The sequence below is a fragment of the Eptatretus burgeri genome, chromosome 6, assembly GCF_056783735.1.
Source record: "Eptatretus burgeri isolate ZD-2024b chromosome 6, Ebu_testis_v1, whole genome shotgun sequence".
Taxonomy (NCBI): Eukaryota; Metazoa; Chordata; class Myxini; order Myxiniformes; family Myxinidae; genus Eptatretus; species Eptatretus burgeri.
The window spans coordinates 58,979,439-58,996,015 of record NC_140966.1 but is presented as its reverse complement, the minus strand read 5'-3'; the positions used below and the strand labels follow the sequence as shown (position 1 = coordinate 58,996,015).

The 16,577-nt window shown below is 41.1% G+C and overlaps 1 protein-coding gene across 1 annotated transcript in view; it reads left to right on the top strand.

Moving 5' to 3' along the window:
- The window catches only part of LOC147024875 (tyrosine-protein kinase Src42A-like), an 89,989-nt gene that overhangs the window by 38,295 nt on the left and 35,117 nt on the right, over nucleotides 1-16,577 (top strand). Inside the window, exon 2 of the mRNA XM_085885225.1 lies at nucleotides 14,953-15,074. Coding sequence (XP_085741351.1) covers nucleotides 14,953-15,074 — 122 coding nt within the window. The remainder of the gene's footprint in view (nucleotides 1-14,952; nucleotides 15,075-16,577) is intronic.

Genomic DNA, 16,577 nt, shown 5'->3' with positions numbered 1-16,577 from the left:
AGAAACAGACAAATTACATTAAGTGCATTTTTAAATCCCCCCAAAAAGTTCATTTTTCTTTGCATTTATTATGCCAATGATAAATCCACTCATAAATCTCCGAAAAGTTTCAAAATATTAACATGAATACCTAAATACAATAAAATCTTTACTTTCAGCAAAGAAGTGGAACTCCGTTTCAAATTATGTACCCACCTGTCGGATATAGGTAAGTTTAAGAGAAATTTGATGCGATCAGACATGTTTGACCGGACGACACGATGTCGAAATGAATTTGTTTTATTCAGTACGCACTTTATTCTCCCTGAAAAAGGGGATAAAATAAAACTTTTTTTTATAGAAGTTTTTAGAGCAAGGTGAAATATTTAATGTTATCCAGCATCATTTATAATCTTTTTTGTTTCCCTTGTTTTTTCCTTTAGCTGTCTTTTTCCTGACAAAGCAAACAATCCTTATGTGATCGACCTGAGATATACTCTGAATTTTGGAATATCAACAACCTGTGGCTGGCAAGATAGCCTGCAAGTATGCACACTTGCTTCTGAGCAGTGTATCCTGGATTCGAATCCCAACTTAGCTAAAAACTGTCTTCTTGGTGTCTCGTCGGCAGAACGAGGCTTTAATGTGTTTGGAGTTTTTCAGCTCGATGTGAAACTGGGCGTTCAATCTGTTTCTGTGTAATATCGTATTTGTTGGTCGACGTTAGAGATCCCATGGTTTCATGGTGATCGACCCACCCAGGATTGTAATGCTAGCTAAGAAACTGCTTTGGCAGAACTGACGCTCTGTATATACTATAGTGCATTAATGATCTGTGCACTTGGAAAGGTGTGTTTGGATTCAGACTTATCACGTCTCGACTTGTCAGAAACATAGTTAAAGTGGAATCATAACTATCATACTTACAGTTAATATATTTTTTGATGTTTCCTCAAAATCAGAAGAAGGGAAAATTAAAATTCAATCACGCTCAAGGAGAACATGATGTTACGAGTATTCTTTTTCACACCCTGAGGTTATTTCAACTGAAATAATTTAAACACATAATTTTATTGAATCACCCTAATGAACTTTCTTTCTCCTCTGCTTTTTGTTTTACCTTTTGTTTTACCCTGAGATTGTATTTATTTTACTAACTATGAACTTGTCAAATTCCATCTTCCTGTTCTATCCAGATCTAATTACTCTGTAATTATTTGCAGCTCATGGATTTAATTGTGGTTCAATTATGATCCGTGCCCCTTTGATTTGTACCTGTGGAGTGTGGTGGTTGCCCTTTGTATCCGAAGAATGAATGTTCACATGAAACACAAACCAAATGGTCACTTTGTTGCTTACAGTGCAGAAGTTGCTCCCCAGATCGCAACCACAGTGTAACCAGCATGTAGAAGAAACCAGTTTAACCTGGTATCAAGGAACCTCCAAGAAGACCAGGCCACTTGCTACCCGCAGTCCAAGCAGCAATTTTAAATTTCTTCCGAACGCCGCTGATAGTTCGCCGACTCTTTGAAAAGGGCACCTTTGGATGGCTAACGTCCACAAACTAAGACTGGCAGAGGGGACAACCAGTTTCACGTCCATCCTATGGACGGCATACACACAAATTATTCACCCTGCCAGCGAAACACTAGGATGACACTTTATACCTGGGTCAGGATTTAAACCCAGGCTAGATAGCTCAGAGGTAAATGAACATACCTCTGAATTATCCTGCTTGCCCACCTGTGGGTATTGTATCTCAGACGATATTAACTCATTCTTATTCTTTTGATATATCTTTACCGATTGAAATAAAATCTCGCGTTGGCTTTTTTAAGGTTCATTCTTAAAAGCAGAATCTCTAAGATGGATGAAAATATTTTCATTAATCATGTAAATGTTCTCTGATTAAAATAAATTGTCTAATTTTACTTCTTATTTTAAAACGCTATATATTTTGCTCATTATCTAAAATTGTTGCGTTGAAGGCATCCCATCTGCAGCTAGAGTTTAAAAGGAATCTCTGGTTAATTCAAAAAGTTGTTCAGGAAGTGTTTACCAACATTTGAAAGTACAATGCAATAAAATAATACCAAATACAGCAATCTATATAGTTTTATTTTGAAATTCAGTAAATAGGAAGTGTGCGTTACGTATGGAATCCTTTATGTTTGCTCATTTAGGGTGTTTATTGGGAAACTTGGTAAATTAAACATCATAATTTGTAAAAAAAACAAAACATAATTTACAAAAGTTTTGATTGCTTTTTATAAATTTAAAGCATGGTGGATTCAAGTGGATGAATATAAAAAAAATGATGATGAATATGGCACGCATAGCTTGCTGCAAGTTGATGTCTTTCAGCTAACAAACTTCTGTGAACATTCCTCAGACTACACATTCGAATCATATTGCACCTTCAGATTTTTCATTTCTTTACAGATTGCTTTGTTTATCTCTTCAGAAAACTATTCCATTCCACGTTTCAAATGTGTGTATAAAGGTATAAAGAGCATCTCCAAACATTCCTGTTCAAAATAGATTCCTTATGATGGAAATTCTCAAAATTGTAACAGACCTTTGATCAGTATCAGCAATAGCTCACTTTAAGGACAGTATTGGATTTTTAATGGCACAAACTAATTCCGGCAGGTGGAATGCCCAGTTTAATGTATATCCAATATTTTGTGCACACACCAGTGCCTTGCCCTGCATGCGAAACACCAGGATGGATGGCAGTTTATAGCATGGTTGAAATTCAAACTCAGGCTAGACAGCTCAAAGATGAGTGTGTACCTTTAGTCCATCCTTCCCATCATATATGAAGAATTGGCATTTATAAAATTAACATATCAATCTTTCATAAACTTTTGGTTTCTAAGATTTATCTGAAAATTTTGTTGTACTATTGTTTATATGAATATTCTTTGAGAATAATAATTTTGGATTAAACATGAGCAAAGAAAAAAATTAAAAGTCAATAAAAATATATCAATTATCTTTTTTCAATTATTCTTGTCAAAATAATCTCAAAGACTATTGGCTGCATTGACAATCCGCAGTATTGTGTAATGATAGTTTACCATTCTTAATTTGCTTTGTTCTTTGTAAGTTTTCTGCTTTCAGCATTTTACAACAGGATAGTTTTGTAGTTTGTTTTCTACTTTACTTTAGACAATTTTTAACAAAATGTACATCTCATCATACAATGTCACCCTGCCAATGTTAATCTGTCTTCAAATCTGTGCATACGTAACATTGTTCACCTTTAATTTTGCACTTTTTGTGATGATTTAAGTCTTTATGCATCCTTGTTTTATGAATGAATTATAATCCACAGTTTTATTGGATTTCCCTAATTTTCCTTTAATTTATTTCTCTGGATTGGTAATTCTTACTTGCGCATTTCCGAGAACTTTTGGCAGGTGCATTCGGAAACGCTGGTCACTGTGTTGTTTTCTTTCTTTAAAAAGTTTTTCTCCTTTTGACTGTTGGAATTTCAACCCAACATTGCTGTAAAAGTTGGTTTTTAAATACAAATATGCAGAATGAGCAAAAATCAAAAACAATCTGCGTTTTCTTCCTGTTATTCAGCGTAAACTCCCAAACTTCTGTTGAGGTCTCTCGTAAAAGAACAAACCACGTTACTTAACTCTGCTTGGCTTGAAATATTTGATAAGACCAAGCGCATTCAAGTCAACACATCATTGGTTTAAATATTTCACTTTGTTGTTGATAAAGCTTTCTCTTTCTTTTTCTAAATTCTCGTTTCCTGCCCATGGGATCATTGCCAAAAGACAAGTGTGAAGGGCGCAAAAGCTGTTTTGTTCGCTCGCATGTTTTTTTTTTCTTTTTTGTTTTGCTGTTTCACTATTATTTTTATGCGTTTGTGATTTTAGGGGTAAGGAAAGAGAAAAAGTTATGGCTCTCTTGTGGCTTTTATAGCACTTTGCAATAACTTCCTTTTTTGCAAAAAGCAATCGGTACAACTGAAAACCCTTGTTTTTTTTATAATTCCAAAGTAATGCAAGAACAAATGAGCCTCACACACTTGATGAAGACATTATGGATTCTCAATCCTGGTTTGAGTGCCAGTTCATACAACACCAATTACAAAAAGGTCAGAAAACAAGTTTTCTTGTTACAGGTATCTGACTTCCAGTGGTGTTTTTACAATCTCATTCTTAATGTTGCAACAAATGCAAATTAGTCTTATTGAGTAGTCACGTTAATTAACGTCTACTCATTTGAGAACACACACACACACGATACATATTATATACACGCATATTGATATGTGATCGCAAACATATGATATGTAACATATTATACACACACACACACACACACACACACACACACACACACACACACACACACACACACACACACACACACACTTCCGTGGTAAACTTCAGTGCTGGATGGAGAGTGTTGAGCCATGCCTGGAAATTGTCAATAAATCGGACTATAAGCTGTCTGACATGGAAAGGTTCACGTTGACGCACGGTTTTAACTTCGGCATTCCCAACCAGAATAACAAGAGGGAAGATATTTTTGCTGAGTTTGAACTCCTGTATACTCAACTATCAACACATCAGGCTGTGTCAAACGAAGCAGACCAGGCACTGAGGGCTGGACTATCGGACCTCGCGCAGCATACTGTGGAATCCAGAATGACGTCGCAGATTTTCACATGCAACGGGATGTTCTCTTGGCAATACAAGGATTGAGGAGGAATGCTGACATTCACATCTGTAAACCGGATAAAGACACCGGAGTGGTAATCAGGAATAACATTGATTACATCGACAAGATGATGGACATCCTGAAAGACGAAACCACATTTAAATATCTAGGCGGTGTAACGGAACATGATCGCACGCGTCAGGTGGAAGGTCAGATCGTCAAACGACTGTTACAGCTTCTCAAACGTGGAGAACTATCAAAGGAGGTGAACGACAGAATCAAACCTGTTGGAGCCCAACGTCCAAGAATGTACGGCCTGCCGAAGATTTCCAAGGAGAATATCCCTCTCAGACCGATACTGCCCATGGTGCGATCGGCACAACATGAACTTGCCAAGTGGTTGGGAGAGGTACTGCAACCAGTATTGGATTCACTTTCTCATTTCGTGGTTAAGGATTCCTTCACATTTGCAGAATCAATTAGAGCTAAAACACCGACAAGTGAGCACAACATCATTGCATCCTTTGATATTAAAAGCTTGTTCACGAATGTCCCATTGACGGAGACGATTGAGATATGTGCACATTTTCTGTATCACACCAATCTAGAACAACCAATGATCTCGGAACACGTCTTCATGGAATTAATGAACACAGCAACAAGGGAGGTGGAATTTAGTTTTAACAACATGATGTATGCTCAAACCGGCGGTGTGGCCATGGGTTCTCCATTAGGCCCAGCTCTTGCAAATATCTTTGGGGCAAATATCTGGTCGGCAAGGGGTCGATTCCCTCATCGTATACTATCGGTATGTTGATGACATTCTTGCTTTGTTTGAGTCTCGGACAGCATGTGACAATTTCCAGGCATGGCTCAACACTCTCCATCCAGCGCTGAAGTTTACCACGGAGCTGGAATCGTCAAACACGTTTCCGTTTTTGGACGTGTTGGTTGATAGATCCAACCTTGGTTTCACAACATCCGTCTACCGGAAGCCGACTTTCACAGGGCAGTGTACTCGCTGGGACTCCTACAGCTCCACGAGAAACAAAATAGCCTTGATAAATATCCTGGTTAACAGAGCACAGAGGATTTGTTCACCTTGTAATCTTCCTGCTGAAATTGACAAAATCATGAATATACTCGGTGAGAATGGTTATCCTGAGCATATGTTAAGAGATACGTGCACAAGTTTCTAAACACGACAAAGATTGGTCCGGACAAATGTCCAGTCTATATCAGGATGCCCTGGAAAAGGCAATCATCATGAAGGTTTGAAGTACAAATCAAACATATTGTGTCCAACACGTTTCTGGCTGTGCAACCCCGAGTAATCTTTACCTCTCACCGTTTGCCGACGTCAGTCAACAAGGATGTGCTACCCACCTCACAAACCAGCAATGTTATTTATGAGTTTAAGTGCCGATGTGAAGCTCGGTACGTGGGCCGCACAACACTAAGATTGGCTGATCGGATCAAACAACACATCCCCTTGGCGATTCGAAGAAAGATTGTGAGGATAAGAACACAACCAGTGCGAGCATGTAGAAATATCCAGCAACCACCGGCCACTGTACCTGCTTCATCTGCCATTGCACAGCACCTGGTTGCCAACCCTATCTGTGCAGACCAGTACAATGCAGATATGTTCAGGATATTGAGCCGAGGTCAGAGCTCGTTTCATTTACGTATGTTGGAAGCAACCTTCATCCTTACCACCGATCCAATATTATGTCGTCAAAATGAATTTGTACGATCTCTGTGTCTCTTTCAGCATGAAAAGATCAAGGGAACTACGTTAACAAATGGTGAATGGACCTTTGGGGAAACCCATCCCCCCTCTCTCCAGGATGTGGTTGCAAACATCAATCATCGACGAACACTGCTCCGGCCAATGGGAGCTCGAGGTGAAGATGATGAGCCGACCAATGGGCGTTCGGATTAACCATGACCTCATTAAGGTTGAACCAATCAGTGTCTACCTTATTGAGACCTGTCTATAAACCACGCGCCTTCACTTCCTCCTTCACTTGCTGCGATTTTTACCCTGAAGAGTGCATCACGAAAAGCTTCGGTCACTATTATGTCGTGTTTGTTTGTATCCATATTAAATAAATATATATATATATATGTATAATGTATAGGCACAATTTTGAAACAAATAGGAGGAAGCAGATATTGACATTTTATTGATGATCCACAAACACGCTCAGGCATATGTTCCAATTTTGTTTCATTGTGCCCATTGAATATCAGTTTGCAACTAATTTCTAGCCATGTGCCAGTGCACGAAGTTTTCGAGTGTAACACCACCGTCAGATCATTGTTATCATTCGTCTGCTCTTTCGAGTATCACATTTGACGTGATCTGCTGTATTATTATGATTATGACACGAGGGGTTTATTTGAACAGTTTTCTGCTCGCATACCTCCACAAGTGCACTGCATTGCTTTGTGTTTTCAGGCACACCCCTCCTTTGGTGGTTCTCCGGGTGGTGTATATGTGAAGTGTGCTGACGAGCAAAGCGTGAAATTTGTGTGTCAGCAGGTATGGCGAGTGTGCATGAGTAGAGTAGAGTTGAGTTTGGTCATCCAAATCGGCAAAGGAACTCTGAGTAATATTTGTTGGTTGGCATTGCCTTTGTATATTTTTTCCAAATAGTGTGTGTGTGCGTGCGTGCGTGCGTGCGTGTGCATGCGAAAGTTGCTATTGTTGGCTCCAATCTCTACATTTGGGTGGGTTTCAGGAGATGAAACGGAGACCTACCAGGTCTCAAACTATCCATCTCCGTTAACGTTTGTATGTGTGTGTGGGTGTGTGTATGTGTGTACACGCATGACCGTGTGAGAAAGTTGCTATTGTTGGCTGCAATCTCTACATTTGGGTGGGTTTCAGGAGATGAAACTGAGACCTACCAGGTCTCAAACTATCCATCTCCGTTAACGTTTGTATGTGTGTGTGGGTGTGTGTATGTGTGTACACGTATGACCGTGTGAGAAAGTTGCTATTGTTGGCTGCTATCTCCACACGTGGGTGGATTTCATGAGATGGAACGGACACCTACCGGGTCTCAAACTATTTTTTTTCTGTTAAGAAATATGCTGCGATATGTTTGCTGTTCAGAAATATGATTAATTTGGATTTTGATCATACTCTACACATCCATTTATATAATAATACTCTGGTTCGTCCATCTGTTTGCTTGTGACATTCCTTCCACCCATTGGCCATTAAAAACATCATATGTTCGCCATCTTGGTCTTTCGCAGCGCCACAGACTTATTCGGAGCGGTCATATTTACAATTGGCATGCCCTCCCTATAAGTTTTCCCTTCTGTGTAAAATGACCAATGGAACTGAAGGATCATCCAATGTCAAAAGGTTGGAGCCCATCGGCCTTACGTGCCTTTGTAATGGTACAGGCCTCATGTTTCAGGCCTCTGATGAGTGCAATTGGAATCTATCCGAGTTATATAACCACAATCAATGTATTATATATGCACAAAGGCAGTGAACATGTTTTTGCTTCAAACATGGGGAGTTTTTTTTTTTTGGCATGGTAGAGGGAGCCATCTGTTTCTGAGTTTTTTATCTTTAAAAACTTGACCATTGACCACACCAAAAAAACCCATGTCATTACAATTGTCTGTCCAAGTAATTCCGGGAAGGTCACGATGTTGTGAAAAAAAATCTCCATCCAGTTATTTACTTTTTTAGGATGTGTATTAAGCAAGGCTCTGAGGCAGGCACCATTGTGTTACGGTGGAAGGTCTGAGCCGGCTGTGCAATTCTCGTGCTGGAACCGCATCACACCTGACACGCAAATGACGGTTTGAGCTCGAGTGATCATCACACCGGATGTGTGGTGCTATCTGTGCAGACAATAATCGTTCCAAGCACAATCCAGGTGGACGTGGCCATCTGCATAGTTGCCAACATTGAGAGAAGAACAAGAGGTAGGATGGAAAGGATCTGTGGTGCGTGAGAAAGAAGTGACCAAGGGAGGGGGGGAGGGCAGTGGTGGGATCTGGCATGGTCGAGAAGGGTAGTAACTTCAAACAAATAATTTGCATCTGAAGTGATTTTGGGTTGATGAGGCAAAGGGTTTGGATATGTATACAACTGAGAATCATCTGATTTTCTCTGTTAATCTAACTTATTCACAGTCTATCTGCCCTTTTTAGTTTTATCACTTTGGAGTAGGGGAGAATGGGGTCCATTGGGACACTGATTTTCAGTATGCCAATGTGGAGGGGATTCCCCATGATATCACAATATATAGCCCTGGGGATTCCCATGCACACATGTTGGCTGAGAGACTTCAAGTACAGAATTGTTGAAGAGGTAAGTAAATTTGTATTTTTTCAACATCTGAGTAAATTTCTGTCACTACTTGTTGAACCATGTGTATCTTTAGAACACTTCTCTTCTTCTTCTTTCGGCTGCTCCCATTAGGGGTCGCCACAGCGGATCAACCGTCTCCATTTCGCTCTATCCTCCACATCTTCCATTGACACTCCAACCACCCGCATGTCCGCCCTCACCGCATCCATGAACCTCTTCTTTGGCCTTCCTCTTCTCCTGCCTGGCGGCTCCATCTTCAACATCCTTCTCCCGATATACTCCGTTTCCCTCCTGTGCACATGTCCAAACCATCTCAATCTCGCCTCTCTCACTTTGTCTCCAACCGTCCTACCTGCGCTGTCCCTCTAATATACTCATTCCTTATCCTGTCCATCCTCGTCACTCCCAACGAGAATCGCAGCATCTTTAACTCTGCCACCTCCAGCTCTGCTTCCTGTCTTTTTGTCAGCGCCACCGCCTCCAAACCATACAACATAGCTGGTCTCACTACCGTCTTGTATACTTTCCCCTTCACTCTTGCAGCTACCCTTCTGTCACAAATCACTCCTGCAACTCTTCTCCACCCACTTCATCCTGCCTGCACTCTCTTTTCTACTTCTCTCCCACACTCTCCGTTACTTTGGACAGTTGATCCCAAGTATTTAAACCCATCCACCTTTCCCACCTCAACTCCTTACAACCGCACCATACCACCACTCTCCCTCTCATTTACGCACATGTAATCCGTCTTACTCCGAATGACTATCATTCCCCTTCTCTCCAGTGCGTACCTCCACCTCTCGAGGCTCATCTCAGCCTGCTCCCTACTCTCCCTACAGATCATGATGTCATCCGGGAACATCATAGTCCATGGAGACTCCAGTCTGATCTCGTCCGTCAACCTGTCCATCACCATTGCAAACAGGAAAGGGCTCAGAGTCGATCCTTGGTGCAATCCCACTTTTACCTGAAACCGGTCCGTCATTCCTACCGCACACCTCACCACTGTCACACTGTCCTCATACATATCCTGCACAATCCTCACATACTTCTCCACCACTCCCGACTTCCTCATACAATACCACAACTCCTCTCTTGGCACCCTATCATAAGCTTTCTCGAAATCCACAAACACACAATGTAACTCCTTCTGACCTTCCCTATACTTCTCCATCAACATTCTCAAAGCAAACATCGCATCAGTGGTGCTCTTTCCTGGCATAAACCCATATTGCTGCTCACAAATCGTCACCTCTCTTCTCAACCTAGCTTCCACTACTCTTTCCCACAACTTCATGGTGTGGCCCTGTTCTTTTTCTGGTTTTCATCAATGATCTCTCGGACTCTCTGGAAAATCCTCTATTTCTCTTTGCCGACGACTCCACCCTCTGCCGTACCATCTGTCATCCCTCAGATCGGCAAGCAGCAGTGAGCTTCTTCGCTCACTGCAGATCTGGATAAAATCACAAACTGGTCCAACACGTGGAACATGTCTTTCAATCCAGACAAATCTCACACTCTCACTATGTCTCTTTGAAAGGACCGTTTAGAAACCCCCCCCCCATCCACTTTCTCAACAATCCTCTGGAAGAAGTCTTTTCTTTCAAGCTTCTGAGTCTCACTATCTGCCATGACCTTTCCTGGGAAAGTCACATTTCCAACCTCGCCTCAAAAGCCAGTCGCCGACTGGGAATCCTCCGTCATGCAAAGTCCTTCCTCGGCCCTCTTGAGCTCCTGACCACTTACAAAGCTTTTGTCCGTAGCCTGATGGAGTACTGCTCTCCCCTCTGGGCTGGTGCTCCTGCCTCCCACCTTTCTCGGCTTCACGCTGTCGAAACCAGGGCATTTAAGATCATTGGCATCTCCCGCAATGAAGCTGAGTCTTTGGGCCTCTCACTCAATCACCGCAGGTTGGTCGATGGTCTTTCTGTCTTCTACCGACTCCTCTCCAGCCTTCCCCCCCCTGCTCTCTCTGCGATTTGTCCCCGTCACATTTCCACAGGGCGCTCAAGATCCGTGAACAACCCCCTTCTGGTAAAACTACCAAAATCACGAATCACTGCTCATCTTCACTCTTTCATTCCTCTTTTTTCCCGCCTTTGGAATAAACTTCCTCACTCTATTCTTTCCCATTCTTCCCTCCAGGCTTTCAAAACAGCTGTTCACCACCACCTCTTATCTTCCCCCATCCAAATCCTCGATCTTTTCTACCCCCGATAATCCACCCAAGCCCACTTCCTTCAATTCCCCTGCTTTCCTTCCTGAAAGTCCCTGTAATGTCCATCTTCTCTTTGCGATGTTCCCGGTCCCATCCCCATCCCTCTCCCTTCCTCAGTTCACCTAATGTGTCTGTTCCCCACTGTTTTGTCCCTTCCACTCCCGCCTCTCTTGTCTCATGCCTCCTTGCTGTGAGTTGTGTGTTAGCTCTCATACGAGCCTCGACCAAGGTATACAAAAAATAAAAATAAAAAAACTTTATCGCTCTGTAATTTCCACAGCTCTGCACATCACCCTTGTTCTTGAAAATCAGAATCAGTGCACTTGATCTCCACTCCTCCGGCATCCTCTCACTTTCCAAGATTTTTTTAAACACTCTGGTTAACAACCCCACTGCCATCTCTCCTAAGCACTTCCATGCCTCCACTGGTATGTCATCTGGGCCAACCGCCTTTCCACTTTTCATCTTCTTCATAGCAGTCCTCACTTCATCCTTACTGATCCACCCCACTTCCTGATTCACTATCTCCACCTCTTCCAACCTTCTCTCTCGCTCATTTTCTTCATTCATCAGCTCCTCAAAGTACTCCATCCACCTTCTCAACACACTCAACTCGCTCGTCAGCACATTCCCATTTACGTCCTTTATCACCCTAACCTGCAGCACATCCTTCCCAGCTCGCTCCCTCTGTCTTGCCAATCGGTACAAATCCTTTTCTCCTTCTTTTGTATCCAACTTCTCATACAGCTCGTCATATGCCTTATCCTTAGCCTTTGCCACCTCTCTCTGCCTTTCTCCACCACTCCTTGTACTCCTGCCTCCTTTCTTTATCTCTCTGACTATCCCACTTCCTTTTCGCCAACCCCTTCTTCCTTATACTTTCCTGCACTTCCTCGTTCCACCACCAAGTCTCCTTATCTTCCTCTGTCCAGATGTCACACCAAGTACCTTCCTAGCTATCTCCCTCACCACTTCTGCTGAAGTTGCCCAATCATCCCACCCATCTTTACCACCATCCAACACCTGTCTCGCCTCCTCCCTAAATTCCACGCAACAGTCTTCCTCCTTCAGCTTCCACCATCTGGTCCTTCTTTCAGCCCTCACTCTCTTCCTCAACCTCACCTCCAAAATCATCCTACAGACCACCAATCGATGCTGTCGAGCTACACTCTCCCCTGCCACCACCTTACAGTCTCTAATCTCCTTCAGATTGCATCTCCTGCTTAAGATGTAATCCACCTGTGTGCACTTTCCTCCACTCTGGTACGTCACCCTGTGTTCCTCCTTCTTCTTGAAATACGTATTTATCACTGCCATTTCCATTCTTTTTGCAAACTCTACCACCATTTGCCCTTCCACATTTCTCTTGTTGAGACTGTACCTACCCATCACCTCCTCATCCTCTTTTTCCCTTCCCCAACATGCCCATTGAAATCTGCTGCAATCACCACTCTTTCATCCTTGGATACACTCTCCACCACTTCATCTAACTCACTCCAGAAATCTTCTTTATACTCCATCTCACACCCCATATGCGGTGCATATGCACTGATGACATTCATCATCACCCCTACAATTTCCAACCTCACACTCATCACTCGGTCCGACACTCTCCTTACCTCCAATACCCTCTTGACATAATCTTCCTTCAGGATTACCCCGACACCATTTCTCCTCCCATCCACACCATTGTAGAACAGTTTGAAACCACCTCCAATGCTCCTAGCCTTACTCTACATCCACTTGGTCTCTTGTACACACAGCATGTCCACCTTTCTTCTCTCCATCATATCAGCCAACTCTCGCCCTTTGCCAGTCATCGTCCCAACATTTAGAGTTCCAACTCTCACCTCCACACTTCTACCCTTCCCCCTCTCCCACTGCCTCCGGACTCGCCTTCCCCGTCTCCTTCTCCTCCTTCGCCCAGCAGTAGCACAATTTCCACTGGTATCCTGCTGACCACCGGTACCGGTGGCCGTCGTTGGTAACCCGGGCCTCGACCGATCCGGTATGGAAATCCGTTTTGTTGTCCGCATAATGATTTGGCATCGGTTTTTACACCGGATGCCCTTCCTGACGCAACCCTGGTCGCCTCTTATGACACACATGGATATGGTACACCTATTCTAACCGAGGCATACACCGGACCCAGTACACTGGTACTCATTTCGCCGACCTCAGAAGGATGACAAGCTGAGTCAACCCCCTGATGTTATAGGACTTGGTGGATATATATATATATATATATATATATATATATATATATATATATATATATATATATATATATATATATATATATATATATACATATATTAATTCAGTGGCCCAACGGGGCTTGAACTCAGGACCTTTTGGGTCCCAAGCCGCTGCCCTAACCACTGCACCAACACCAGGCTATGTATCTTTAGATGTTTATCTCTGCCACAAAAGATGGAAGGAGGTTATATTTTCACCCTTGTCTGTCTGTTTGTTTGTATCTTTAGAACACATAGATACTGAAATTACTGTGATTCATGGTTGACACATATAATATAAGCTGCCAAATAGTCGTGAACTCTCAAGCATCTCTAACTTTATTTTTTCAAAATGGCCTTCTGATTGAAAAATGTGTGATCGGGGTCCATTGGGACATGTCCTAATTGACCCTGATCTATGTCCCAATGGACCCCAATATAATTTAAAGAGTATTATTGATGTGTAATTAGTATAAAATGTATCGTCATTGTAAAAAATCTTTATGCCCCAAAAGGGGACATTAGTATTATCGACATTTTCGACATATATTGGCTGAATTTGTTTTTTTTATATTAATTATTAAGGTAACCATGATGATACATAACATGACAGTATTATTTGATTCAAATGTTCATTTATTTTCTAGGCCTATGTAGCCTAATATAAATTCAAGAGACCATAAATACATTCTCATCTTATTGTTTTTAAGTTCTATGTTCTATTGAATTGATATAATAAATAAAATATGCAATGTTCTGTACAATTGAATTTTATTGTGATTTGTTTTTGTGCTTGCATACAAGTGGTAATTCCAATAAAAAATACATGCATGATGAATTTAGTTTGTATACTATGAGGACTGAACACATGTATACATTGTCCCAATGTACCCCATGTACTGTCCCAGTTTACCCCAAGCCATGGGGCCCATTGGGACACATAACAAAAATTTTGCCATCCAATTATATGTGTTTATATAGTTTTCACCGGTAAGTTTCAATGTTGATTATATGTCATTATAATATAGGTACTTATTAAACTGAAATAGATGTGTCTGTTTGATTTTTTTTGGAAGAAATTTTTTTTTCGAATGATTTCGATATTTTCGACACCCTTCTCCCCTAGTTTGTGAACACTATGTGTTAAGTTTGATTTGAAATAATCATGAAAAAAACTCAGGTGGCATTAAAATGTGAAAACTTTGGAGGGAAGTGAATACTTTTGCAGACCACTGTGTGTGTGTGTGTGTGTGTGTGTGTGTGTGTGTGTGTGTGTGTGTGTGTGTGTGTGTGTGTGTGTGTGTGTGTGTGTGTGTGTGTGTGTGTGTGTATATATATATGTATATATATATATATATATATATATATATATATATATATATATATATATATATATATATATATATATATATATATATGTGTGTGTGTGTGTTGGCTGTGTTTTTTTTATCTTTGATTTCTTGTGTGTGTGTGTGTGTGTGCAGGTGGTTCTTTGGGAGAATAAACCGAGCTGATGCAGTCAAGTTGCTGTTGGCTCCAGTGAATGATCATGGGGCATTTCTTATTCGTGAGAGTGAGAGCAAGAAAAATGCATATGCTCTCTCCGGTATGCAACTACGACACCCAACAAATGAAACAAACCACAGTTATGTCACATTGTCACTTAGTAATGGCACAACCAAAATTACCATGAACACAATTATTTTGTAAAGAAAGTTGAAGACGACATTTCACTCATGTATACACCGTGCGTATCTTAAGTTTTATTCCTGAGTCCGAGTCAATCGTCATATCATCTGGAGTTCAAAGGCAAATGAGAAACAATAAAAACAACCACCTTTAATATGAACTTTATTCTCTCTATTCAAAATTCTAAAGTTTGGTGATGGCATGTTTGAAGTTCCCATTAGAGTTAAAAAAAAGGGAAGGGCCGAATTCAGAAAAGACATTTAAGAGTTAGCCATGTCGAATCGCTAATCGTGCGATGATCACCTGATGACCACCCGTTCAAAGTTATTTCAAAGTTAGTCGCCAATCATCGAAGAGTGTTTATCTCATGTGCGATCAAAACGCGTTTGAATTACAAAGAAACTTTTACACATCAGTGAGACGAGGGCAGGTGGGATTTGCGAAAGGCATCAAAGAGTTAAATGGTGTAGAATCGCTAATCGTGTGATGATCACCCATTCAAAGTTAATGGCCTTTCACCAAAGAGTGATTATCTAATGCAGATCAAAACCTAATCACAAGCGTTTAAATAACAAAGTAACTTTTACACATCTCGAGGGCATGTTTATCTCTGCCACAAGGAGGAAGGAGGTTATGTTTTCACCCTTGTCTGTTTCTTTGTTTGTTTGTTTGTTTGTTTGTGAACAGCATATCTCAAAAAAGTTGAAGATGTATTTGGACGAAATTTGGTGGAGGGCTTGGGTATCTGACAAGGACAAAATTATTAGATTTTGGTGAAGATCCAAATCCGGATCTGAGAATTTTTAAAGTGATTTTTCACCATTGAGAGTGATCGTGCTAAAAAACGATATATAGCACAATATCTCAAAAAGTTTGGGACAGATTCGGACAAAGCTTTATGGATGATTTGGTTAGGTGACAATGACAAGCTGATTAAATTTTAGTTGAGGTCTGAATCCAGATCTTGCCTGTCAGTGGGATACAAAACATAACTTAATCAGCTTGGCGGAGGTATGCGCTCTTCCGAGTGCCATTCTAGTTAAGAGTGTGTTTAAGGCCTTGAAGCAAGCATTGCACAGCTTATAATTGGTAGTTTACAAAGGATGGTGAATATGGATGTGTTAGGAGTGCTTGAATTAGCTCAAGATTAGGCAGAAGAGGATAGGGAAATTCATCGACATGCATTGAGAATCCTTGAGGATACATGCATTCCGCTGGAGAAGTATGACAATATCAAATTAGTATCTTCCTCTTCAACGTAATCTGCAATCTTCCCCCTTCTGGAATGCAATCTTCCTCCTCACTACACTATAATAGAAAAAGAAGTTCATGTATTTTTGAATACATAATATATCAATATTTCATTAGATTACAAAGAATGTGCATGGATTTACAAAGTAGTTTTTTCTTTTCATAATAC